Below are 26,040 nucleotides of genomic sequence, written 5' to 3'. Positions count from 1 at the left end.
TTAAAACAGTAAGGTGATGTCAGAAGCCTCCAGTCCTCAGAGGGAGAAAATCTAACCAGCTTCTTTTCCAGAATGCTGGAGAAAAGGTTTCTAACAAACTGGAATGCCTCTTTTCAGAAAACCAGGTTTTTTTTTAATACGAAGCGTGGAAATATTTTCCTTTTGACCCATTTATTTCTCAGGGACATGAAGGCACTTTATTCCCAAAGTTCCTCCCTTGTTGCTTAAGCAGTACATGAATCTCAGGACATGAGCACAGGAATTCATGGCAGGTCTCACATGGCAAGGTAAATCCCAGTGCAGGATTTGCAATTCCCACAGGGTTCCTGGTTCCCTGGAAGACACACTACTCTACTTAAATACAAGGTATCACGTCACCATAGCAGGCTAAGGCCTCTATTGCAACAACCTGGCCTTTCTAGATCCCATGTATAAATCTAGGGAAATCTTTGTAAGAGTTAAGCAAAGCACTGCTTGGGAAATAATCCCTGAGACTGCCAGCACCCAGAACAGATTCCCTACAAGCTTTTTAGGTGTTTCTGTGCAATTCTGCTCTCACCATAAAGAGAAAGGCAGAAGGTACTACTTTCCTCTTGTACATTAGTAATAGTAAAGCAATTATTTCAGATCACGAAATTAAAAAAAAAAAAAACCAACAACCAACCAAACCCCCAATCCAGTATATTCTGCCAACCTGAAATCTTAATCTTCATGGAATCACAAACCTTCTACACACTGCTGGCTTTTCAATAGAGAGCATGTCCTAGTCCAGAGTGGTGTTTTCACAGATATGCACAGAAGGAAGTAATAAAATACAGACACTGTTGCAGATTTATCATCTTTGTTCCATAATTTTTATCCCAGTCTCTCACAAAGAGCTGATTACTGCAGTTGTCAACACACACATGAAGCATAGTGAGTACACTCCGACAAGAATAGCTGTTGCCTGCTGATGTTTGAGCAAGAACTTATGGGCAAAAACTTATGGGAATTGGTTATGCATGAGAAGTTCAGCAGCTTCTGGCTACAATTGTACAGCTGACACAGCATACTGGGTGATGGATGCAGCTGCAGGCAGCTGCTCCTTTGTCAAAAGGAAGTGTGACAATACGAGGGGACCAGAGGGTGGGTGGCTTCTAAAGACAAGCAGGTGGCTGCTGACTCACATCACAGTTTCTGAGGATGGCACACAAGCATCACACAGCACCATTCCTATCTCCTTGGACAGAAAACCATAAAACAACAACAAACAAAACAAACACAAAACCATTATGACCTCCCTGTACTTCGGGAAAATGCTGCATACCTTCAACATGTCTCCTCACAGTCCATACAGCATTGGGGTTACCAGGCAGCTCTGAGACGGCCATTTCGGATACCTAAGAGTAAACAGGAAGAAGGTTCTTTTGCAAACAGATGTTTAGACTTACTAGAATAAGCAGTCAAACCACAAGCAGTTTTTAAGCTTTCCCACAACTGGGCAGGAAAGCTAACAATTCCCAATTCTGACGCTCTCAGCTCATGCCAGATGTGCTACAGGGCAAAATATGGTCAGGAATGATATGGCAACATTATTGCACTGGATGACCAGCTTTAAAACAAGGTCATCCACCCCCTGCAGAGATCAGCAGCAGCTAGCAGACACCAGGAATGTTCCAGCTCAATGCACTCAAGTATTAGAAGAGACAAAATGCAGGTTTTATTGAAGTCAAACAAAAGCCGCTGAGAAGCTTTGAGAAACCTGTAAGAATAAACAATACAACCCTTCTATTCCTCAAGAAGCAAGAGAAAATAGCTCTCCAGACTACAGTAAAAGGAGAAGCCCCTCATTTCAGCAACTTTATTTCAAGGATTTCCTCACACCGCTCTCCTCTCAGGTTTTTCTTCTAAAGTGCTGGATGTCTTACCTCAAGTCCATGTCTTAAAACCCTCAGGGATGACCTGGGCCCCCGACCACAAGCCACATACAACTGGGGTGTGTCTTCATTGGCCAAATCTGCTATCTGTGTGGACAAAAAGTGTCAAAACAACATTCATGGAACGAGAAAACAAAACTATATATATATATATATATATATATATATATATATATATATATATATATAAATAAATAAATATATATATATATATATATATATATCACACTACTACTTTAAGAATGTTCTTTCAAACATCAAAACCTGTGGAGATGCCATGGGGTGTTCCAGCTGCTGCCCTGAATGTTAAGTTTTACCAAAATCCTTTGCAAACAATTGGTCTGATGGTCAATAGAGAAGCACCATGGAATCAGTGACTGATAACCTGTGTTCAGATATATATTTATTGCCACGGGAATCAAATCTACCAGGCCAAGTACCAGTCTCAGGCAGCTGTCTGAGAACTCTGCAGATTTGCCTTTCTATGAGTCTTTACCTGGAACAGTATTTCTGGAAACCTGGAATAACACAGCTGGTGACTCCACTTTCAAGCGTGGTAAACAGGAACTTGCTGATAGCAACATACCTGACAACACAGAATAGGAGACAAACTGTCCAACTCATCCACCAACACCAGGTTCTTCAGAGGTCGAGGCTGAAAAAAGAATGTGTCTCCTTCCTCAAGAGGCATGGCAGAGGAAAACTCTGGCTCCTCATCATCGTCTCCCAGGTGAGCTATCTGGTACAGGTAACTTGAGACAGAAAAAAGAGTGTCAGCATGTTCAGAACTCGTGTAGCCTTCTTTAAGTAAGGCTTAACCAGTTATTCAGGTAGTGGGGAAGAAAGAAATCCAACTCTACATTATTCAGTTATTAATATTTGGCTTCAAGACCCACGAACAAGAAACCCCCCCCACAACCTCCCATCTTCAGCCCTTCACATTTGCAGCTGTCACTGGCAAGGTATCCCAGAGTTTCAGTATTTTGTTTACCCTTGAGCCTTTTAGATATTCTTGTGTTTAAGCCAAAGCAGCAACTGACAGCTAAGGCCAAAAGCAAGGCCAATGGCTAGGACTTCAACTCCAAAGTTATCTATTTTATTGGAATATTCTCACCTTTTTAATCATTCTATTTATAACCACATTCCCTATTCCAATTTATGAGCCCAAATAACACAACAATCAAATAAAACTACAGAGAAGGAAAAAAAAAAACCGCAAAACAAAACAAAAAACCCACAGAAAGATAGACTGAGTTACTTCCTGGTTTTAATAAAGCCTGAATATGGCTTCCTCAATCCAGATTCGGTCCAGCAAACTGGCTGGGGCTCCCTCAGGTGGCTGACTGCAGATACAGTCAGGAAAATCTCCATTCCTGCGAATCCCTCCCTCAGACACAGTTAAGCTACTCTTCGAAGGTGTGCATGATCCTTTAGATTATTCAGAAGTCCAAACACGAATGAAGAGAAAGCCCTCAAGAATACATCCAGTAAGGAAAGGAACACAGCTACTAATAAGAAATCCTATTTACTTCTGAGTGGGCCATACACGCAAAAATGCAAAACTATCAAACTAATCATCCAGATATGTGATGAACCCTACAAAAACAGCAAGTGCTCAATTCTTCCAAAATCTGCTGCAACAGCAAGTAACCTTTTGTTCTCAGCACTTCATCATCTAATCTGAGTTCAAACAACAAGAAAATTCCCCCATTCATAGTCTAATCCAACTGTTCTTCTCAAGCCCTCTGAACAAAGCACTAATTTACCCATTAAATCAAGAGGTGTTGTCTTTCTATGCACAGTAAGTTCAAGGGTCAGCCTGCAGGCCTGAACAGAACCACTCTGTTTCAGGGGAAAAACACTGACGTAAAATTGTTTACTCACTGGTTTCCAAATTCAGATGCCACAAAGAGAAACCCTGTTTTCAGCACACACATGGCAGCAGCAACAGGAACAGTGTCAAAGTACTTCAGTCGAATCTCTGTTACCTGAAAGCAGATGAAGATGTGACTGTGATGGTAAAGTACTGGAGCTCTATGTGTGTGATTTAATAACAAACATCTGCCTAGCTATCGTCTCCAAAGAAATTAACAAGAGCAGGCCAAGCTTAACACATCAGTAGTTTGGGGCACCAGGTTATAAATCACAAAATCCAACCAACTATTTGAACATACTAACCAGGCTGCCTGTTTTAGTCCAAGATTTTCTGCCTTTTGTAACACTGAGTCAATTTGGAAAACAAAAGCTGTAAAAACAGCAAGCTGCCTAAGAGAAAAGTAATTTGCCTCACTGAACACCACCAATTCTCCAGCATTAGAAAAACAACTGTCCTGAGCAAATTTCTAAATTTGATATGGTCACAACAGCTGTTGGTGAAACATCCAAGAACAATCTTCAGGCACTTGAACATCACAGAATCACAGAGTATTCCGAGTTGGAAGGGACCGACAAGGATTATCAAGTCCAACTCCCGGCTCTGCAGAGAGCAATCCCAAAAATCACACCATGTGTCTGTCATTGTCCAAACACTCCTTGAACTCTGGCAGGCTTGGTACCTGCTACACAATCATCCCCTGTACCAAATATGACATGTTTAGATGGAGAAAGTAACATTCAGCATTTAGTCAAAAAACCCAACTAATCACACTGCAGCAGAGAACTTTTCAGAGTGGAATACTAAAACAAGCAACAGCAAGCCACTGCAAGACTGTTATTTCAACTCACGGACCAGCTGTGCCAAGTTAGCTACCTCAGCTTGCAAAAATATTGATTGTAGCATGTAAACACTCAATTAAGAGACTAGAGAGTACTTGCTGAAATCCAGGGAAGCTAAATTCCACAGAATAAGTTACTGAAATATTCTCCAGGAGGTTCATGGACCACAGTTTACATCTTTTAAAAAGAGACTGCCTCTAGAACATTTTAAGTATGCTCAAGTGACTGCAGTTTAATCCTCACAGGATTCTGCAAACCTTGCACTGTGTCTCTTTATGAGTAATACCCACAGTGATGACCAGTGTTAACTGTATTACAAATCAAGTGAAGCATGTTCCTTTACACAGTTAAACTCACAACAGTAAATATGTATCACCTTAGAGAAAGCAACTGACTAAGAACTCCTCTCAATTAATGCTTCTGCATTCAGGGGATGCTTACCATGTCTTCATCAGTCTCCAGAGTAATTTTGAAGATGTCTCCCTGCTCTGTCTGGGCCAGGAAGAAGAACATGGACTTGGTCTTGTGTGTAGCAGAGCAGACAAAGATCATACCCCTCTCTGGGTCATCCAAGTCATTCTGTCAGGAAAGACAGTGGAGGTCATTGGTGGAATTACCTGACAAGCACAGAGGTGATTTCACTGACTGAAGTATTTCCACTCCACAGGTGCCTTAAGAGGTCACAATATGTAAGAAGATTTTTAACACAAAGCACATCCCTTAGTTACACCTGTAGTCACCCTTGGTACATCTCTGCCCCAGGAGGAAATACAGCTGTGGGACACAGTGCCACAGCTCCCCAGGTAATTCTCACATATCAAAGCCAAAACCACAGGAAAGGGCTGTAACCCATACACACCTGGTTTTGAGCACCTTGGCAGGTGTTCAAAGCACTGCATTCCTAATACCAAAGGGAGAGGAAGCAGCCTTAGATGCAACAGGGCAGCTGTTGAATTCACCTGCATCTACAATTGCCACCCTTCAGCACCTCAAGTAATCCTATCTTGCACTGACAGTGCTGCCTGATCAGAGTCTTTGGAGTATCTCCAGTATAAATCTCAGAGAAGAGACATGAAACACACTCATCACTTCAGGCTATGCCCACCTCCATCCTCCCTCCCAGATAACACACAGCCAGTGAGGCAGATAAGCCAACAAGTTTTTAACTCCTTTTTTCTTACTTTAAAACCTTCCCAATGCCCTTAATCTTGAAAGGCAAATTCCAAGCATTCATAATCTTAAAAATTTCTCACCCGTCTCCTGGGAATTGGGCATCTGATATCAGGCTGGTCACCAAAGTTTTTGTAAGTAATATAGTTTTCAGAACAGATCAGCACCCCACTGGGGCCATCAGAACCACCAGGAACTGAAAGAAAATTATTAGGAGAAAAGCCTTTAACACAGATCTGGACTGGTTGCCTGCAGAACATTTGGTTTTCTTTAAAGCAACACAGTTTCCAACACTCTCCATCACCCTGCATACATGAATCTGCTCTTATTGAAAAGACCAAAGACTGAGTACAGCTGCTGCGCCACCATGAGAAAAGGGCAGATGGAACCAGGGGATCTGGAAGGATGCAGTTTCTGACAAATTGCTTCGGTTTTATCCTTCCTGGCTTATTCTTGTCTACAAAGCAATGACACACCCAAAATACCACACCAGCAACTTGTCAGATAAACAAAACCCTTGGGTTTCTGGCATGTTTGCTTGTAGAAAAATACATCAGATGGATTAACATCTTTAGTTAACAGAAGCATTCTAAAACCACACTTTGTGATCTCAGTGTAACATATCAAACAGATTCAACACAATACCTGGTGTCTGTCTGACAGCTGCCTACAGGAGATGCAACAGGGCAAGCGTACAAAGATGCTCTCCTAGCTCAGCACCTTTTGTGCTTGGAGAGGAACCTGCAGCAGTTTCCCTGGTTGAAGGTGTTGTATTGGCCCTGCATCCAACTCCTCTAAGTGGGCTTTTAGTCCATGGATTCATCTACTGACTTTAGCTGATAGAATCCCACTAAAGAGAGTAAAACAGCACCTACACATTAACTAAAACTAAGTCCTTTTGCACTGCTACCAGCTAATTTCAGGAGCCCTCTCAAACTGCAGCTGCTTCTATGAATACTTGTGTATTTCCACATGTAAACCACCCCTCATTACCTGACTGCAAGGTCAATTTATTTATACTAATGGCTCAGACCACAACTGAAACAACTCCTAAGATGCAAGGAGTATTGACTATGTTTGCCTGGGGAATGGAAACCCAGTAGACAGACTCATGCAAAAACAACTCTGTGGCTGGTACCTGTTATGAGGAAGTTGCCATGCTCTTCCAGGGGCTCACTGTATTTCCTGACAACATGGTTCAAACCCAAGTCCAATTCATAAAACGTCAATGTCTGCTGTGTGTTGGCTGCAGCTTCACCTGTTGGATCATTGTCTGCTTCCTAAAACAGAACACGGCGAGGTCTTTGAAAAAAAAGGATTAAAGGGAGGAGCAAAGTTGATATGTTGGGAAACAGTTTTGAGTAGCAATGGAACAGAGGTTAAAAGACTCGCTGGAAGCTACACAAGAGAAGTTCAGACCAAGAAAACACGGATATTTTCAGCTGAAAAGCAAGAAGAATCAATCACCAAGGCAGAAGAGACTTGCCCATTCTGGTTGAAGGCAAGACAAAAAGCCAGTAAGCCTGTAAAAAATTAAAACTGTCCCAGACAGCAGAAGCAGCCAATGTTCTTCAGTGACAGACGAAGAGCAGAATAGGAACAACAAAGCTCAAAAGACAGCAAAGGAAGATGATGCTCTTCTCACCTCATAATCCATTTCCAGACAAGCAAACATTGGGTTTTCAAACCCCACATCGACTCCCACCACATGGTAGACCAAGGTATTGGCCTTGTGGGCTTCCAGTGGAGAGGAAATGGTGAGTCGAGCAGCAGCATCTCTGTTCAGGATATACACCAGCTTCTGCTTTTCAATGGCACCTGCAAGAAAGGACAACAGCAAATGAAGCCCATTACTTGATAATCAAATCTGACCATAACTGCAGCCCAAAACAGAGTTGTAACTTGGAAAAAGATTATCAGCACTACTTCAGCTGAAGTTCACCACTGATGTTTATCTCTGTGCCACCAATTAACCTCGAATGTCTCGTTTTAAATATTTCAAACGGCAAGCATAAAAGGACAACTTCAGCCCTTTAAAGCCAAACCCTGAACCTTTCAACTACATTCATACTTCAGCCCTTTAAAGCCAGCCTGACCCTTTGAACTACATTCACCTGGCCCAATATTCCAACTACAGTGGCTTGAGGCATATTTACTCGCTCTTTTTACCACACAAGAGATGACAGATTGCAAGGAAGCAAAGACAAACGGAAAGCAGCATCCAGATGTTCTGCTATTTAAAGCCAGTTGGTATGACAACTTTTCCACAGAAATATTTTAACTAAGAAAATGTATCCTTGCCTGACACACAGCATAAAAAAACACCCCTCAATATTGACAGGAATGGCACAGCTGTGACTGTGCTTTCTCACCCAGGAAAACAAGACACGTCAGAAAAGAAATAATATTATATATTGCTATTCCCAGTATACTGGTAAACTCCCATCAGCACTGCACAGAGCTGCCTTCAGCAAACTGAGAAAGTTCCATACACCGTGTGCTAGATCTTACAAAAAAAATTCTCCCAAGTGTCCTTCTACCTGTGAAGCCTGATCAGAAATGCATCGGGCTGTCTCCATGAGACATCTCAGAGAAGAGACATGAACTCAGAACATCATTTCAGGCCATGGGAACTGACTGGCTACACTGTAGCACTGACGCCTGCAATCCCATCCGCTCTCCCACACATCACACCTCAGGGCTCTGCGCACTGCTAAGCAAACTGATCTCCTTCCGACTTGTTTTGGTTCAGCGTTACAAGTTATTTGTGCAATTCCACCAGCATCAAGGACCAATTCTGAATGCCTGCATTCTCCTTGACACAGCTCACAGCCTAAAACAATTATAATGATATTATAATTGCAATTATACCTGGTAGAAACCTGCTCCAAAATAAATATCCACAAGAAGACAATAAGAACACAGGCTGACAGACAGACTTACTGATCATGACGGCGCGGCCCTTTGGGTCCACAGCCAAGTACTGGCCTGGAACGATTCTGCGACATCCACTCTTGCCAAAGGTTTCCTGGTGGATCTTCTCAAAGACGTTCTTGGAGGGCTGGTACTCCAGAATGACAATGCGCCCCGAATCGCTGCCCACCACGATGTAGTCCTTGGTCCCCCCCGTCAGCCTGAAGGCCATGAGGGACCGGATGACTCCGAACACTTCCACGGTCAGCAGAGTGTGAACCTTCCCTGTGTTGGGATCAGGGCGGAGTAACTCCAGGATCTTGCCCCGGGAAACAACAATTTCTTGTTGTTTGGTTCCTGAAGAACCCAAAACATGAGCACAAGTCAGCAACAGAACACGCAACACACAGCTTCAACAAGCGCTACAAGAGAAAAAGGGGAAACTTCCAAAAGGCAATTTTAGGACTAGCATGGAGAAACTCAAAGAAACTTATTCAGCACATTATGTATAACCAGTTTGAACATCTTTTAACCATCAGAAAATTGGTCAGAATACTAAACTAAACCTACAGACAAATTAGATTGATTAATAATCAAGCCAAACTTCTCTCAATCTATCCACAAGCTACCACAGCTCAAGTAACGTGCAAGAGCAAATGATAATGTACCAGCAAAAAAAATCAGAGGTACAAAAGCAAACCGGTACCCAAAAAATATCCTGAGGCCAAGACATGAGGGGGGAGGAGAAAATTACCTGAGAAATTGCCATGGATAGCAAAGCTAATGCCTGTGGCACGCTGCAACGTTAGGTTGTACAGAAACATGTTGGCAAGGGGTTTACTTCAGCTTATCGTAGCTCTGGTAATTCTGCAACAAGTAACACAAAATAATAAACTTCTCAAAAGCAAAGCCTTTCACCCAGCAGAGAGAACCGCTGCCCTCCGTGCGTGCACGGATCACTTTGCAGCAGAGCCCGACTGCCACCCTGCTCTTCGGTATTTATTAGCGCGACGAGGCCAAAGGCTCTCCCAAGGTGTCGGGGAGCCGATACTGCCGGGCGGCTGAGCGGGACTTCCAGTCATTACTGCTAATTCGGCACGGCTTTAGCAGTACTTCCAGTCATTACTGCTAATTCGGCACGGCTTTAGCTTTCCAGGAACCGAACACAATTAGGGAAGCCCTCCGGGATCCCCGCGCCCTCGCACATCTCTGACGCCGCCGTTCCATTGAACACGAGTGCCGCCACCCGCAGCTGCTCAGGGCCGACTCCTCTCCCTGAGGCTGAGGCGGAAGGGAAGCTCAGCACCAACCAGCCGCCCCGGGCCGGGGAAACCGGCCCTCAGCCTTGCCCAAGCCCCGGCAGGGCACGGAGCCAGCACCTCCCCGCGCCCTGCGGAACGCTCGCCCCGGGAACCGGCCACAGGTCACTGCCCGGCCCGGCCCGGCCCGGCCGCCCTTACCCGGCCCAGGCCCCGAGGGGTCCGCGACGCTCCCCCTCCACGAACCAGGGCCCCGTCCCTGGCGCGGAGCCGCCGCCGGGCGGGCAGAGCTGCGCTCACCGTGCGGATGGCGGCGGATGCTGCTCCGGCCTAGGCGGGCGCGCCGCCGGCCTCCTCCGCCATCAGCGCCGCGCCTGCGCGCTGCCCTCCCGCGCCTTCTCCACGGGGCTTTCCCCTGCGGCGAGGGAGGTTGCCCAACGAGGTGCCTGAATGGCCGCGGCGCTATGGCAGCTGCTCCCTGCTCCAAGAGCTCCCCCCAAGAAAACCCTCAGCCTCCTTCTGGCGTGGAGATCGGGAGGAGCGTTAGCTTCCCTCGCTGCCGGGCGGAGCCGAGCGGCGCCAAGGCTCAGGCACGCCTCTAACGGTCCCGCCGGGCCTCACGGCGGTATCGACCGCGTCAGCTGAGTGCCAAGATGGCGGCGGCCACGGCGCCGGGGCCGAAGGCGCCGCCGGGGGAGAACGGCGGCCCCGCCGCCTCCGCCCTGTCCATGGAGCGGATCCAGTCGCTGACCGATCTGGCGGACCTAGAGGCCGCCTATAGCCGGCTGTGTGAGGAGGAGGTGTGTGGGGCCGGGCATGGGAGGCAGCGGGGCCGCGAAAGCGGATACCTCGCTGTCGCTGTGGCGCTCGTTGTTGCACGCTCTCCAGAGGTGTTTGATACGGACTTGCCGCCCCTGGGGCCTGGCCGGGGCTCGGTGGCGCCTCCGCGGATCCCTGAATCGCGGGCAGCGTGGAGATTCTGGGATCTCGTGCACCGGCAGCCCGGCCAGGGGAGGAGTTCGTGGGTTATCTGACTTAAAAGCGGTGTGATGAGGATTCCAAAACCGAGGCTTTCAAATAGAAAAACCATGAAGATTTAGAGGATTAAAGAGAGCTTAGAAAGGATTTATTTGTTCTATGAGCTCTTGGAAGCACTAAGGCCTTGCGTCCCTGGCTTGGATGTAGGGTCTGTGATAAATTGCTGGTCTGGGGGAGAGCTGAAGTCACACAACATGTCCTTAATCCTTTTTTAAATTTTTTTTTTCAGAAAGTCGTGCAGGAAGAGCTGGATTCCCTCCTGGAGCAGCAAAGCACTATAGAGAATAAGATGGTTGCACTTCATCGCATGGGGTTAGTGTTCCAACCCCCCCTTCCTTCTCCTTGCTGCATGACCCAGATACTCCTTTCCGTGTTGCAGGGGAAGCACATCCATTCTCAAAAATGTCAGACTTTAAATCAGTCTGTGGTAGAGAACACAAGTTGGATCCTCATCCCCAGGTGTCCAGTTCTTCTCAGCAGCACTGACAGCTGTGCCCTCACCCAGACTGACCCACATTGTGGTGTAGGCTCACCCAGACTGACCCACATTTTGGTGTAGGCTCACCCAGACTGACCCACATTTTGGTGTAGGCTCACCCAGACTGACCCACATTGTGGTGTAGGCTCACCCAGACTGACCCACATTTTGGTGTAGGCTCACCCAGACTGACCCACATTTTGGTGTAGGCTCACCCAGACTGACCCACATTTTGGTGTAGGCTCAGAAGCTTTTTGCAAGTGTCGTCTCAGAGGATGCCAGGTTTCAGCATCAATTGTTGGATCAGGTGTCTTGTGCCAGGCTGTCTACGGGTGTGAACAAATGTTACTGCCTCTTCAGGGTGAACTTGTGCAGGCAGGCTGGAAAATCATCCTAAATGGCCTTGTGTCTAGTGGAAGCTTCGAGGAAAGGTTTACAGTCTTCACCTCCACTTCAGAAGTGGAGAATGTCATAAGGGCCCAGGGGCTTGTTCATGCCCTGTGTGGTAGCAAGGCACAGTTGGTCTGTGCAGCCTCTTCCAAAGCAGCCAGTCTGTTCCTTTCTCCTGCTTTGCTGCCAGAGGAAGGGAGTGAAATGAGTGGGAGTGTTGTGACAGGACCAGCAGTATCTGGAGGAGGAGCCATCCTCGTTGCACACCATCCTGGTGGTCAGTGTGTGCATCTCATGCTCAGTTCCCTGTGTTGCCAGCCCTAACCTGCAGCTGATCGAGGGGGATGCCCAGCAGCTGGCAGGGATGATCACCTTCACCTGCAACCTGGCCGAGAACGTCAGCAGCAAAGTCCGTCAGCTCGACCTTGCCAAGGTAGCTGGGCTGAGGGGGGTTGGAACTTGTCACCACCAGGCTGTGTTCTGTGCTCACAGCACAGCAGATGTGCCCTGCCTTTGGTGGGCAGGTGGGCTGGAAACTGCTATGGTTTTTTATTTTAGCTGTGTATTTCTGGGCTCCTGGGCATTGCATGGTATAAGATTGATAGAATGATAGAGTGGTTTGGGCTGGAAGGGACCTTAAAGCTCCTCTCATTCCCAACTCTCCTGCAGTTGACATGGACACCTTTCACTAGACCAGGCCGCTCAGAGCCCCATCCAGCCTGGCCTTGAACACTTCCAGGGATGCTCCTCCCGATAGCAGCTGGTTCTCCAGCATCCCCTTCTGTCCACGCAGCTCCTGGTAGAATACCCTGAATAGGGTGACTAGCAATCTTGGCAGCCACACAGTGCTGAGGACAGTGGAGATGGCCATTGTCACCCAAGCCAGGTCAGGAATCTGAGCCGTTCTGTTCCTTGTCTGGGGACAGGCTGAGGGGTGTCGATGCCAGCACTCGGCACAAGTGCTCAGATCAAACAGATAATGTGTGGTGTCATCTCTGGTCTCTGCCTGTTTGTTGCAGAGAGCTGCGGCCTCCAAGTTCAGCCTCAGTTTTGACATATGCTGTTCATCCTGCGGAGCCACTGGTCTTAGCACTTTTTAAGTAGTGTGGGATTTTTGCTTACGTAGTAGTTTTGCTGTATAGAGAAGTATTGCTTCAGTCTGTTTTTCCCTCACAGTCTTCTGACAGTTCCCTCTCCCTGTCCATCCCACAGCTGGAAGCATTACTGGTTGCCTTTCTTTCAGAACCGACTCTATCAGGCCATTCAGAGAGCTGATGACATCCTTGACCTGAAGTTCTGCATGGATGGAGTTCAGACAGCCCTGAGAAATGAAGACTATGAGCAAGCAGCAGCTCATATCCATCGCTATTTGTCTCTGGACAAGTCAGTGATTGAGCTCAGTCGTCAGGGCAAGGAAGGTAAGCACTGTTTGTGAGGAGATGCTGATGAGTCACCTTTCCAGTGGATATCTGGAAGCTGCTCGTTTCCCATGGGTTGCGTCAGCCCAACAGACAAAGCAGAAAATCTAATGCTGGCCAGAGATCTTAGTATTTTATAGACTGACTTAGGGGTGAAGGTTTTTGAAGCGTTATTACACCAGAATTATCATTAATTGAAAAGGAAGTTCCTGAAACACAGCTGTAATAGTATTTCAGGTACTAACTAAGCTAAGGACAAAATGTTCAGGCCAGAAGAAGTGAGGGAGAAGGCTCTGTCAGGAATTGTTCTTGTGTCACGGTGTGCTACCAAGCAGAGCAACTGGAAATGAGGGAGTAAATTGCTAGATTCCTAAGAGGAAAATGCCAGTGGATGTGTTGTCATCCTTCATGCAAAATCACAACATTACATCACGCACCAACATGTCTGTCTGTGCCTGTAGAGGAATTCCAGTGTGTCTTCTGCCTTCTCAGCCTGGTGCTACACAGTGCTGATCTCTGTCCTGGGAAAAAAAAGTATCCCTTGATACAGTATTAACATTGTGCTGTTGCTTTTCCCTTTCTTTTCTGTCCCTTTGACCAGGGGGAATAATTGATGCTAACCTGAAACTCCTGCAAGAAGCAGAGCAGCGTCTGAAGACAATTGTTACGGAGAAATTTGACACAGCTATGAAGCAGGGAGACCTACCCCAGGTGGAACGGTTCTTCAAGATCTTTCCTCTGCTAGGCTTACATGAAGAGGGGCTGAGCAAGTTCTCTGAGTACCTCTGCAAGCAGGTAACAGGCTCTCTCGACAGATGTTGTGGAAGGAGATTTTGGCAGTGGCTTGTTAACCTTAACAAATAGCACTGGCCTTAGTTCATATCTCTTCCTGCATTTGCATGCTGGGATGGGCTTTCTGGTGTCTGTGTCTTGCTCTGTGCACTTGCTTAAAAATTATTCAATGAGCCTGAAAAGAGAAGAGCAAGTTTTTGCCTTTCCTTGAGCCTTGAGTTTTCCACAAGAGAGGAAAGGATCCCTGTTCAAAGGAGGAGCAACAGCAATAGCTCTTGCATTGGGAAGGCCAATGAAAGCTCTCTAGGGCAAGGACAGAGAAACTGTGGGTTGAAGAATACCTTTGGGTGTTCAGCTGACTGGTCCTGTTGCCATGCAGGTGGCCAACAAAGCAGAAGAGAACCTGCAGCTGGTGATGGGGACAGACATGAGCGATCGTCGAGCTGCTGTCATCTTTGCAGACACCCTGACACTCCTCTTTGAAGGTAATCTTCTTTTCCTATTTCCTGATTGATTGCAAATAGTCCATGATGAGACTGTCCGTCAATTTAAATGCTTTTAATTTTAGCTCACAAAATGCCTCATTCCCCTTTGAGCTACAGGTGTCTCACTCGAGGGACAGGGACACAACTAGTAGGAATTTTTCCAACCAGGAGAGGGCATCACAGTAAGCAAGTTTTCCTTTGTGCATCTTGTAGAGGCACAAAGTGTATTTGCAAAGGATTTGTTGGCTTCCTCCAGGAATCAGACTCTTCCTGTTCTCTGCATGCTCAAAATAAATGGGCATTCCCTGGAGGTTTCTTCAGACTTGCAGCTCTCCAGACAAACAAATCAGATTCCTTAGGGATAAGCAGCTGTTGGTGCCTCCAGGCCTGGCTCTTCAAGAAGCACCATGGGAACTTGAAAGCAGAGAAGGAAGGGAGAGAGGGGAATATGAATGCTCTGTGGGAATGCCACAGACAGTACTTGAGATCCCATGGTGATTAACCACCTTCTCTATGAAATCCGCTCTAGTTCCAGGCTGCACCCTTGCCAAGTTACTCTCCCAGCCTGCCAGCAGTAGAGCTTTCTTGGCAGTAGTGTTAACAGCAGGGGGAGCATTGCTAACTTTTGGAGTAGTGCGTTTGTGAGAAGAAGGCAATATTGTAGAGATACTTCCTTGGAGATGAGTTTTTTCTCCAAGGAGTTCTTGCCTTTGCTAATGCTTGCTCTCTGCAGCAAGTATGTGCCCCAGAGCCATCCCTGGGCTGATTTTTCCCTGTAACCTTGCAGTGCTAAAAGCTGGGACTGCACTTGGGTGGCAGTTGTGCCCCCTGCCAGATTTAGCATGTGTGGCTTTGTCCTGAGGAAGCTTCATACCTTGTATCTTGCTGGGCTGAAGGGCAGCTGGAACACAGGCCATGGCAGGAGTTCTCTTTAGGGACAGAGAGATGGTTCCTGCTCCAGGAGATTTGTACTCCTATCTGTGGAGTGAATGATCCTTTTTTAGGTCTGGTCTGTGGACCTGTGTAACTCTGCTGTACTCTGGGAGCTGCTGGTTGAGTCTCTCTCCTCTCCCCACAGGGATTGCTCGCATTGTGGAGACCCACCAGCCCATCGTGGAGACCTACTACGGGCCAGGGAGGCTCTACACCCTCATCAAGCACCTGCAGGTGGAGTGTGACCGGCAGGTGGAGAAGGTGGTGGACAAGTTCATCAAGGAGAGGGACTATCACAGGCAGGTAAGAGCAGTGTGAGGCTGCCTGATGCAGCCAACTATGCCCTCCATCCAGTTCTGTGGGGCTCCCTCTGCCATAGAGGCAGCAGAGTTTGACTTTGTGTATTGAGAGAATCCTTGCTTTACTCCTTTTTGACCCTGATAGCTGAAGGGGTTCAGTCTGTAACTGTGCTTTCTGATGCAGAGAAGTATTCATTGGGAGCGTGGTAAATGCACCCTGGGCACTCTTTGCTGTGCAGGTCTGCACCTTCCCCACTGTCTTGTTCCTGCTTAGATGCAGGGCTGCTGTTACTGTCTCGTGGTCACATACCTTGGTGCCTCTGGTCAAGTCCCATCCCACCATCCTTCCTGGCAGGATGAGCTCTGCCTTGGAGGAGGAGGAAGTGAACTTACGTGATTCCCTTCTCTGGCAGTGCTTCCTGCAAAGCATTCCTATTACCCCAGAGAGTAAGCACTTCCTTAGGCGATAACACAAGAAGCATCTGGTAACTCCCAAGTCATCAGCAAAGACTCCCTTTCTTTTGTGATTGCAGTTCCAGCAAGTCCAGAATAGCATGATGAGAAGTTCTTCTGCAGAGAAGATTGAACCAAGGTACAAAGAAAAACTCTTTATGCTCTCCAACCTTTCACTCTTGAGTTGTTATTAACACTACTTAGCATTTAGATAACTCTCCCACTCTTCCAAAAGCTTTGTGGGTATTAATTTAAAAAATCCAATTGTTAGGTGCCCTTCACTGCCCTTCTTTAAAAGAAGCTTCTGTAGTGGGGCTTTATTTTGCTTAGTCATTAATTCTAAGCCTTGGCTCTAAGCATTGCTGGAGGCTTGTCGATATCACTGCACACGAAGGACTGAGATTTTAACTGCCTGTGCCCACTACCCTTTCATGGCCAGAGGACAGTCCTTGGAGCCCACAAAGCAGGGCAGCTCTCCTGACAGATAATTTATGACAGAAACAGGAATAAATCTTTGGATCTTACTTAATCTGCAGCAGCTCCGTACCATCAATTTCTTGACAACAAACTGCAGTGCTTTCAATCTCCCTCTTCTTATCATAAATATTTGCATAACCCTTAAGCAAGGCCATTTGAAAGTGCACCCAGCCCTTCTGGGACTGCCTGACTTAGAAACGTGCCTTGAAAAAAAACAGGTTCCTCAAGGAAGATCTGTCTGTGAGCCTGCATAGTTAATATTTCAGCAGTAATATCTACTTACTATTTACTCTGAGTAACTCTGCATGCACCCCAGTTTTCTGATTTTTTAATTTTTCCTCTGTAAAATAAAGGTGATGTTTCCTTCTCCCACTTGTGCACCATGAGGCTTCAAGAAGGATTTGTAAAATTCTTCTGTGCACACTGATGAAAAAGCTAATGTGTCAGTCTTTCTTTTTTTCAGTCATCTCTGATCTGAACACTGTTCTCCATTGTAACATGCTTTTTTGTCTCACATTTTCTGAGCTGTTGAGCTTAAACAGATTCTTCATCATCTGCAGAGAAACACACGAGTCTGTACACAAAAACACACACATGGAGATGGCAGGGACCAGGCATTTCTAACACTGGCTACATAGGGCTCATGGAATTGTAGCAAAACTGAGGTAGGGAAGGACTGATGAAGATCTCTAGTCAAACCTCCCACTCAAAACAGGGCTCATTTTGAGGTTACATCAGGTTGCTTTGAGTCTTGCAGTCCTTACCACTGTGATTTCAACATGAATGTCCTCACATCTGTGAGGGAAAAGGGGGGAGTGTTGCTAAATCTTGGAGTCGAGTTTATGAGAAAAAAAACAATATTGTAGAGATACCTCCTGGGGGAGATTTTGGGGGATATTTTGACTCTGTGTGTGCATGCTTTGCACATACCAGTTACTCTGCTGAGCTTTGCTACTCAACAGTACAGATGGAAAGGGGTAGTACTGATCTCATAGTAAGGGAACAGAGAACACACTACTTAACTGAATTAAATTAGTGCCTCTCCTTTTGTAGTCTTGCTGTCTTGATTCTTGCTATTTCTTCCAGGGAGCTTGACCCTATTTTAACAGAAGTCACTCTGATGAATGCCCGCAGTGAGCTCTACTTGAGATTCATCAAGAGACGAATAATGGCTGATTTTGAGGTGGGAGATGCCATGGCCTCAGAGGAGGTAAAGCAAGGTAACACCTTGAGTACCAATACTCTGCTTATCAAAGCCAGAAGTGGAGATATACCTGAGTTAGTGGCAGAGCAGAGTGACACAGCGTCTGCAAAGACACTTTGGGAGCGCTCTGTGGAAGACAGTTGTGTAGCCTAGACTTTCCAAACCTGTTTTCAGCCCTGGTTGTTCCCTCTAACAGGAAAACCAACATTAAGAATGATTGTAGAGTATAACAAAGTAAAGTTTCCAAAGAGAGGAAGAGCCATTTGGTCACTGCAGGCACAAATCCTAAAGGTGGAAGCCACGAAAAAAAAGGCTCAAGGTTTTGGTACTCTGTAGAGCTCTGGAAATCACTTTAGTCACCTGCAAAATCCAGTTCAGCAATTTCAGCTCCACAATGGAGGCTTGTGATTTGTTCTAGGCTGGGCTTGGCAGGTGTGTATCTGTTGGGTCCCATAAGACAAGCAGCAAGGGGACTTGGTAGAGCTGCCTCCTGGCCCTGGGTTCCTGCTGATGGGTCTCTCTTTTGTTCCACAGAGCATCAAAAATACCTGGACAAGCTCCTCAACAACTGTCTGCTGAGCTGCACCATGCAAGAGCTCATTGGCTACTACATCACCATGGAGGAATACTTTATGAGGGAAACTGTCAACAAGGTGGGGGAAAACCTCTTAGATGTTTTTCTGTGTGTTCTCCTCAGTCCTCTGGTGGGCATCCCAAGGGAGGGATATGCTTACATGGCAAATCTGCACTTGTTGAGCAAATCTTTTGTTTCCCTTGGCCTTGAAAAGCAAGTGGTTGTTTCTGAACTTTGAGTTCAGACATACCCCAGGTATCTTCCAGGTCTATGGGCTGCTGCAGACTGGTCTGGGTGGTGCCAGCCACACAGAGTACAGTTCCACTCAGGTGAAGTGGGCAGATGGGCAGTTTGGTCTCTCAGCACTGCTGGGGCGGCGTCGCTCGCTGAGCTCAGGGCACTGAAACAGCTTTCTTTGCAGGCTGTTGCCATGGACAGCTACGAGAAGGGCCAGCTCACCTCCAGCATGGTGGATGATGTGTTTTATATAGTGAAGAAGTGCATTGGGCGTGCTCTGTCCAGCTCCAGCATAGACTGTCTCTGTGCTATGATCAACCACTCCACCACCGAGCTGGAGTCTGACTTCAGGTAATGAAAACACACCAGGTTCATTTTAATGTGCCTCCACCTCACATGCTGCAAACAGTGGTTGCTGTCAGATGGTCTTTCTAGTGTTCTTTGCCTTTGAACCTCTGGCTTGTCATCTCCATGGAAGATGCTCATAGGAAGCAGTGGCAGATGTGGGAAGCCGGATCTGGGCATCTTTTCTCACTGTAGTGGTGATCCACCTGTAGGATGAACAGAGAAAAGAACCTCATGGCCCCAAAATCCCTATGAGATGGAGTTGCCTTGTAGTACTGGGGTACTACCCTACTTGAGGGTACATGATCATCCTCTAGTTGTTCTCTGGGTTACTTAACAACTCAAACTTAGGGTGAGACTGCAGAAATTGTCCTGCTATTTTTCATTCCATTGTGGGAGTGAGGAACTGTGTCTGAAGACAGCAGGCAGCTGCAGGCAGGATATTCAGGAAAGCTCAGAAACTGGGTGTTTATGGGTTTTTTTTCAGCATTCAGATGCTGTCAGGAGATATTTGCCAGCCTTTTTTCCCCCTTTGAAGCTCCACTACCTTGTTCAGGTCAGATCTCAGACAGAATGCTGTCCCCAGGCACAGAGCACAATTTTTTTTTTTTGCTTGCTCTAAACCCTGGTGTGTTTTGCTTGCCTATAGGGAGGTTCTGTACAACAAGCTGAAGCAGGGCTTCCCAGCCACGACCTTCCAGGACTTCCAGAGAGGGGTGACCAGTGCTGTGAACATCATGCACAGCAGCCTGCAGCAGGGCAAGTTCGACACCAAAGGCATTGAAAGCACGGACGAGGCCAAGCAGTCCTTTCTGGTGGGTTTGATGCTCTTCTGGTGTAGAGTGAGTTGGAGTGGGGAGAAAGACAATGGGGAACTCTTGAGAACAGGATTGGTGTGATTGTTGTGATCAGAGAACCTGAAAACCTGTTCAGGTGTGGTGGGTGGATGTCTGGTAGATGCTTCTGCCTCACCTCATGTTTGTAGAACTTCCACACCAGGCCTGTGCAACTGTGATCCTGTGAGTGCCTCTTGGGCTGCTGTGGTGATAATTCCTTCCGGGCTGGGGAAAAGTCTGTGCTCTTTTGAGGTGTCCACCAATCCTGTTCTTCACAGGTTCCACACAGAGGTGGTGGGAGAGCATCTCATCCACACCTTCCTCCAGACAGAAAAGTCCTGGCCCAAGCTCAGCTCCTTCACTTATCAGATTGAAGAGTTTTCATAAGAGCAGAGTCGTCTGCTCTGCTTGGCCTGCAAGATCCTCCTGTTGCCTTCTAACAGCAGAACTGCAGCTCTCTGCTTGCTTGAACAGGCACGGGGAGTATTCCAGACCTCTCAGAGAGCATCTGAAGCGGTCACTTGTCACTCCTGTCTTCTGCAGTCCAACACATCCTTCCCCATGCTGGGATGCTGTGTAGACTTTGCATTGTGGAAAGGACCTCACTGGGAGAGCATCTCTGGCTCTGCTCTCTCCGGGTGTGAGCAGACCTGTGGGCAGAGACTGAGAGCACTGGAGAGCGGCTGGCTCACCATGACTTGTCTCCCTCTAGCTTTTTGTAAAGAGCCAGTGCTGGAGAGGCTCCTTGTAACTTTCACTGTACAAGGAGAGAAGGCAGCAAAGGGAGCAGGAGGGACTCAACTCCTTAATCTCATAGAATTCTGTGTTACAGGTTTCTGCAGTTCTGAAGCAAAGGGCTTCCACTGAATTTCTTCATTCACCTGTCACCTTGCCTCATTTTCCTGTTTGTGCAAACCCCAGCCTTATAGTGACATTTGGTTCAGCTTCAGCAGGTAGAGAACAGTCTATTCAGTGGAGAACAGATACTCATATGGCAGGAGGGCTGCTGATTCCTCCTGCCTGTGCCTCGCTGTCTCCCCTGCTGCTCTGGACACAGTGTATAAAACATCACCTTCAGCCACTCCTGCTCTGTTCTTCATGACACAGAAAGTTGGGGTTACATTATGGCTTCCATCCATCACCAGCAAGTGGGGCTTCACTGCAACATCATGAACAGGATGATGAGGAAAAACAGTAAACTGTCTTGAACTCTGTACTAGCTGGGGGTTCAGCACATGTGCTCTCTTGCTGGAGTTCAGCTTCATGCAGCTCTGTGAATCTGCAGTGCTTTGATCTCACAATAGCTACTCTGTCCCTTAACTACTTGCATTTCAGTCTGTACTGTTAGCAGGGCTTGGATTAAATGTGTGGATTTGGGGATGAGGTGCTGGGAAATTCTATTTAATCCAGCTTGGGTTTGTTTTGGGTTTTTTTCAGGTGACCTTAAACAATGTGGAAGTCTGCAGTGAAAACATCATGACCCTAAAGAAGACTTTGGAGGTGCAGTCTGTATTCTTTACTGTTTTTTCCTGAATCAAATTTGTAATATCCTCCCTTGGTGGAGGCAGGGGTCAAGTAAACCATCTGGACTTTGATATGCCCGAGTTCCTGAGGTCTTTGCCCTCCAGCCTTAGGGAAGGAATTTTAAGCTGGCAGAGCAATTTCCGGCTGACAGTAGCAGCCAGAAATACCAGTTCTTCCAGCCTGACTAACCTGGTGCAGGAATAAATGTGCATCATGGAGAGTCTGCAGTTCTCTGGTGCCAGGCTTGACAGCCCCTGGCTGCTTTTCTTGCTGTCCTTTCTCCCCGCAGCTGGAGCCAGCAGCCTCTGCCTTTGCAGGAGCAAGAGTTGGGCTCCTGTCCTAGCCCACACGCTGGTGGGCAGCCAGAACTCAGCAGCCCAAAGAAATAAAAACTGCCCAGGTTATTAATTTGCAGCTTGCTCATGGATCTCTTCCCTGCAGAGTGACTGCAGCAAACTACTTAGCCAAGGATTCGGAGGTGAGCAGGCACAGGCCAAGATTGAGAGCTGCCTCTCGGACATGGCTGCTGTCTCCAACAAATTCCGTGACCTCCTGCAGGTGAGTGTCTCTCCAAATTACTGCTGCCTTCCAACACTGGCTGCTGGTGTCTTCAGGGAGAACTCTGGCAGGAATCACTTCAGCCTAAGGCCAGGTCATGTCTGACTCCAGGAGTGCTGGGTAGGGTGCAGGAGGGGGCAAATCAGTCAGCTTTGAGGCATGGAAACAGCCCCAGCCCGTTTAAACAGCCACACCAGCTGGCAGCTGCATAAGAAGCGCTGGAAGCAGCTGCAGAGCCAGAAGGAATTTTGCTTCACTCAGCATGGACTTGCAGTTAGTTATGCATTTTCAGGAAAAGAAGTATTAATAGCATTTCCATCTCCTCCATTCTCCCTCGTGGCACAGCACATTGTCAAGTTGTCCGCAGCCTCACTAAGTAATGCTGAAGACAGGCTTTTGGTAGAGAAGAACTGCTCTTTTCTCAGGTTTCTCCTTCTTTCCCAAATGCAAATAGCCCTCAGCATGGAGCAGAGGACTCTCTGGCTAAATCCAGTCTCCTATGGCATGCTGGGGCCTGCTGTCCTAAAATGTCACAGTGGTCTCTGGCAGGGAGAGAAGCAGGAAGACCTAGTACCTCATGTGGAAAGAAACCAGGCAAAGGAGAATATTTTGAACCAGGTTTGCCTTTGTACTTCACAGAGGGATCAGATTAGTTTTTTGTTTGGCTTTGCAGTTCAGGGCAGGAAGACGGCTTCAGTTCAGCACTGCCAGCAAACCCTCTTGAGGACTGTGGTCAGTATTGAAACCAAAGAGCTTATCAGTAAGGAGTAAAACTCTCCAGTCTGACTCTGGTGTGGTTTTAAAAGTGGCTGCAAAGCAATCTAGATGCTGAGGAGGAAGCTCCTGTGCTGTCTGAGTCACATACATGCTGAATTTGTCTCAGAAAAGGACAATTGCCAGCAGGGCCTTCTCAGAAATGCCAGTTTTAGTTAAAATCTTCTATCAAATGCCAGTCAGAATTGGTACCGACACAGTTTCATACTGAGTGAGCTTTCGTGACACCTTGCTGAGCCAAAGAGGGGTGGCTGGCAGGAGAGCACTTTAAGAGCTCTCATCACAGGGGACAGAACAGCCTTTGCTGACAGCCTGCTGCTCAGGGGAGACCACATGTGCTGGGGTTATGATTAATTCAGGGAATTAACTGTGGTTACAGCTTTTATCCTCCTTTTAGATTCCCCTACTGAGCTAAGCTGCAGTGGAGGTGGGAGGCATCAGTTGAGTTCAGTCACAGTGCCCTGGCTGGTGCTGAGTGAAAAAATGGAGTTTGCATTTTTTCCTACCCCAGGTACCTTGCTCCTGCTAGGAAATCTGTAGCTGTGTGGGATGGGGTGGGGAAGCACAAGCCCTTCAGACCACACTATAAGTCAGCACAACAGCAGCTTCTGGGCCAACATTCTTCCTGCTCTTCTTGTCATGGTGTCCTCAGAGCCTTCTGGCACTGGAAGACTGTGGGATCTGGGCCTTCTGGGTGCAGTTTCCTGTGCAAGTCTGTGGGCCAGTTTCCCAAGCTGAGAATGGAAAGCAGCATCAAGACAGCCTGTTTGTAAAGATTTTGTGCCTCACTGTCCTTTCTTTCTGCTGTCTCACTCAGGAAGGTCTCAATGAGCTAAACAGCACAGCCATCAAACCCCAGGTGAAGCCGTGGATCAACTTATTCCTCTCCGTCTCCCACAACATCGAGGAGGTGAGGCCCAGTGTTCTCTGCCTCCGGCTGTACTTGAGCACTCTTGTCTTCTGCTCAGCAGCACAGTCAGAGCAACCACTGTTTCCTTCCCCTCAGTTATCTGCTGTTTCCTTGGCACAGAGCAGCAGTAAAATACCCAGACCTTGCTTTGCAGCCAAGCCTGGAAAGGGACATTTGGCTGCAGAGGAGCAGAAGGGATGAAATGCTGCTCCAGGAAGGACCTCCCTTCCTGTCCTCTGGGCTGTTGGCTGTGGTTTACTTCAGTCCACATAAACAGCCCTTTCTGCATTTCACTGTCAGGAGGAGTTCAGTGACTATGAGGCCAATGATCCCTGGGTCCAGCAGTTCATCGTCAATCTGGAACAGCAGATGACAGAGTTCAAGGTGAGAGAAGGAGGTGGCAGCCTGCCAGGCTTTGGCCAGACCTCCATGTGTATCCTCCTGCTCTTTCCTTGCTCAGCAAGCAGAGGTGTCCTCCAGTGCCTTGCAGGGCTCTTGGGGACCCAGTCACGCCCTTCTCCTGCTGTTCCCAAAGCCTGCTTGCAGGCACCACATAGCTGGATCACTTCTGTGGTGCTCCGCACTTGCCAAGCCTGCAAGTCCTTATTTGTAAGCTCTCCTAGCCCTGGGCTTTAGGGACCTCTGCTCAGTTTTTCCTGACAAGAATGACACAGGTTTCTGCTTCCAGGCTGGACTGTCTCCAGTGATTTATGATACTCTCACTGGTCTCATGACCACTCTCATAGCCATTGAACTGGAGAAAGTGCTGCTCAAATCCACCTTCAGCAGGGTAAGCAAAACACTCCTCTACCATGTAGTCTGTCTTGACCGCAAACCCTCAGTAAAGGATGGGGCAGGGCAGATGCAAATATTACCCTATAAGAAACTCTCCAAGCATTAGTGACCAGCTCAGGGATGCCTTTATATCAACACCCACAGGGACAAAGTGGGTTTGGTGATGGGACTGAGAAGAGCTGGCACTAATAAGGGGACTGGGTTTTAAGGTGGGTCTAAACATAAGCCACTTAAACCTGCAATAAATGGTTTAACTAGGACCTGTCTGCTCAGAGACCTCCCGCTGCCTCCCTGTGATTTTAATTGGTGTCTTGGCACAACCCATGGTGTGCTTGGAGAGTTAACAGATCTCCCTCTGCCCACAGCTTGGTGGTCTGCAGTTTGACAAGGAGCTGAGGTCCCTCATAGCCTATCTCACCACAGTCACCACATGGACTATCCGTGACAAGTTTGCCCGTCTTTCCCAAATGGCCACCATCCTCAACCTGGAAAGGGTGAGCTGCACTTAGTCTGCTTCTACTGGGGGATTGTGGGAACACCTCTGCACTGCACGTGGCTTTACTGAGTTCATACAGGTGTCATCACGCCTACAGGGTGTGAAGAACCTGGAGAAATTGCCCTGTGTCTGATGGTGCTTGAGTTCAAACTTACCTGTGAGGACAGTGTGCTGAGCCATCTCCTACAGCTCCCTTCTTTTTCCAGGTGACAGAGATTCTGGATTACTGGGGTCCAAACTCGGGGCCACTCACCTGGCGCCTTACTCCTGCCGAAGTCCGGCAGGTGCTGGCTCTGCGCATCGACTTCCGCAGTGAGGATATCAAGCGGCTGCGCCTGTAGTTGGTCAGTGCTTGGATCAGCACCACACTGCAGCCAAGGGCAGGAAGGTTGCAGTCCTGGAGCCTGCCCACCTCCTGTCCTGGGCTGGCTGTTTGATGGTGTGGGGATGGGATGATATCTGCCCTTCTGCTCGCATTCCTTGGGGCAAAGGGTTTTCCTGGGCCTGGCAAGAAGACCTGCCATCCTTCTGTGGGAGCAGAAACAAGGCACCAGAGGAATCTCTCATGCTGAGAGCAGGATGATGCTACTTCTCAGAACACAGTGCCTGCTCCTGACTCCCTGTGCTCTGCTGCCCTGCAGGAGGCCACAGGCTGGGACAGGGGGAGCTGGTGGGGCTCAAATATGGGTCTTCTGCTGCAGCTGTGTTCCCTCTGTGCCCCCAGATTAAGGGTCAGCTACCAGATTCATAAATGCTGAGCCCTGGCTCTCTCCTGGTGGTGATGGGAGCTGTTCTGTGGAAGGGAAAAGGAGTGATTTCCTTAGGAAGGTGCTTGGAAAATCACTAGAAAGCCTCTGAAGGAAGTGGGGCTGTGTCCCTGCTGGCTCTGTACAGATACTCTGTAAATAAACCTTGCTCAGTTGAGTTGCAGTCTCCAGTGGTGTGTTCAGCTGTGGGCCTGGAGGGAGCTGGAGAGATGTGGAACAAGAGCTCTGCTCTGCTCCAGTTCTTCTCTTCTACCCTGTGCCACGGCATCCAGAGGCTCTTCCTT

At 47.7% G+C, this 26,040-nt stretch overlaps 2 protein-coding genes and 2 non-coding genes across 4 annotated transcripts in view; 1 reads left to right on the top strand and 3 right to left on the bottom strand.

The window, feature by feature from the left end:
- Positions 1–10,426, bottom strand: part of SF3B3 (splicing factor 3b subunit 3) — a 29,136-nt gene extending 18,710 nt beyond the window's left edge. The window contains exons 1-11 of the mRNA XM_068202851.1: positions 10,274–10,426; positions 9,469–9,581; positions 8,745–9,071; positions 7,447–7,619; positions 6,940–7,081; positions 5,885–5,997; positions 5,073–5,210; positions 3,801–3,904; positions 2,503–2,668; positions 1,908–2,003; positions 1,307–1,379 (exon numbers count right to left, since the gene is read on the bottom strand). Coding sequence (XP_068058952.1) covers positions 1,307–1,379; positions 1,908–2,003; positions 2,503–2,668; positions 3,801–3,904; positions 5,073–5,210; positions 5,885–5,997; positions 6,940–7,081; positions 7,447–7,619; positions 8,745–9,071; positions 9,469–9,538 — 1,402 coding nt within the window. The 5' untranslated portion in view covers positions 9,539–9,581; positions 10,274–10,426. The remainder of the gene's footprint in view (positions 1–1,306; positions 1,380–1,907; positions 2,004–2,502; positions 2,669–3,800; positions 3,905–5,072; positions 5,211–5,884; positions 5,998–6,939; positions 7,082–7,446; positions 7,620–8,744; positions 9,072–9,468; positions 9,582–10,273) is intronic.
- On the bottom strand, positions 5,650–5,729 carry LOC137481544 (small nucleolar RNA SNORD111). The gene has a single exon (XR_011003538.1). It is a non-coding gene; the product is annotated as a small nucleolar RNA SNORD111 (small nucleolar RNA).
- On the bottom strand, positions 8,347–8,428 carry LOC137481541 (small nucleolar RNA SNORD111). Its single transcript, XR_011003535.1, has one exon. It is a non-coding gene; the product is annotated as a small nucleolar RNA SNORD111 (small nucleolar RNA).
- Positions 10,427–10,603: 177 nt separating the features above from the next.
- COG4 (component of oligomeric golgi complex 4) lies at positions 10,604–25,913 on the top strand. The gene is made up of 19 exons (XM_068202860.1): positions 10,604–10,773; positions 11,241–11,323; positions 12,198–12,312; positions 13,123–13,297; positions 13,899–14,092; positions 14,469–14,574; positions 15,653–15,810; positions 16,340–16,398; positions 17,823–17,956; positions 18,475–18,593; positions 18,936–19,102; positions 19,746–19,911; positions 21,370–21,432; positions 21,898–22,014; positions 23,606–23,698; positions 23,999–24,082; positions 24,387–24,488; positions 24,859–24,987; positions 25,196–25,913. Exons 1-19 carry the CDS (start codon positions 10,627–10,629, stop codon positions 25,328–25,330), a joined length of 2,346 nt encoding a protein of 781 aa, XP_068058961.1. The 5' UTR covers positions 10,604–10,626; the 3' UTR covers positions 25,331–25,913.
- Positions 25,914–26,040: the final 127 nt, after the last annotated feature.

Source organism: Anomalospiza imberbis, chromosome 12 (genome assembly GCF_031753505.1).
Source record: "Anomalospiza imberbis isolate Cuckoo-Finch-1a 21T00152 chromosome 12, ASM3175350v1, whole genome shotgun sequence".
NCBI classification, from domain to species: Eukaryota; Metazoa; Chordata; class Aves; order Passeriformes; family Viduidae; genus Anomalospiza; species Anomalospiza imberbis.
The sequence above is the reverse complement of the archived record's forward strand: the minus strand, read 5'-3'. Positions and strand labels throughout refer to the sequence as shown.

Coding starts and splice junctions, on each gene's coding strand:
- COG4 (XM_068202860.1), top strand. CDS start 10,627: ATGGCGGCGGCCACGGCGCCGGGGCCGAAGGCGCCGCCGGGGGAGAAC. Junction 19,103..19,745: donor GAGCTGGAGTCTGACTTCAG/GTAATGAAAACA, acceptor GCTTGCCTATAG/GGAGGTTCTGTACAACAAGC. Junction 22,015..23,605: donor AATTCCGTGACCTCCTGCAG/GTGAGTGTCTCT, acceptor TGTCTCACTCAG/GAAGGTCTCAATGAGCTAAA.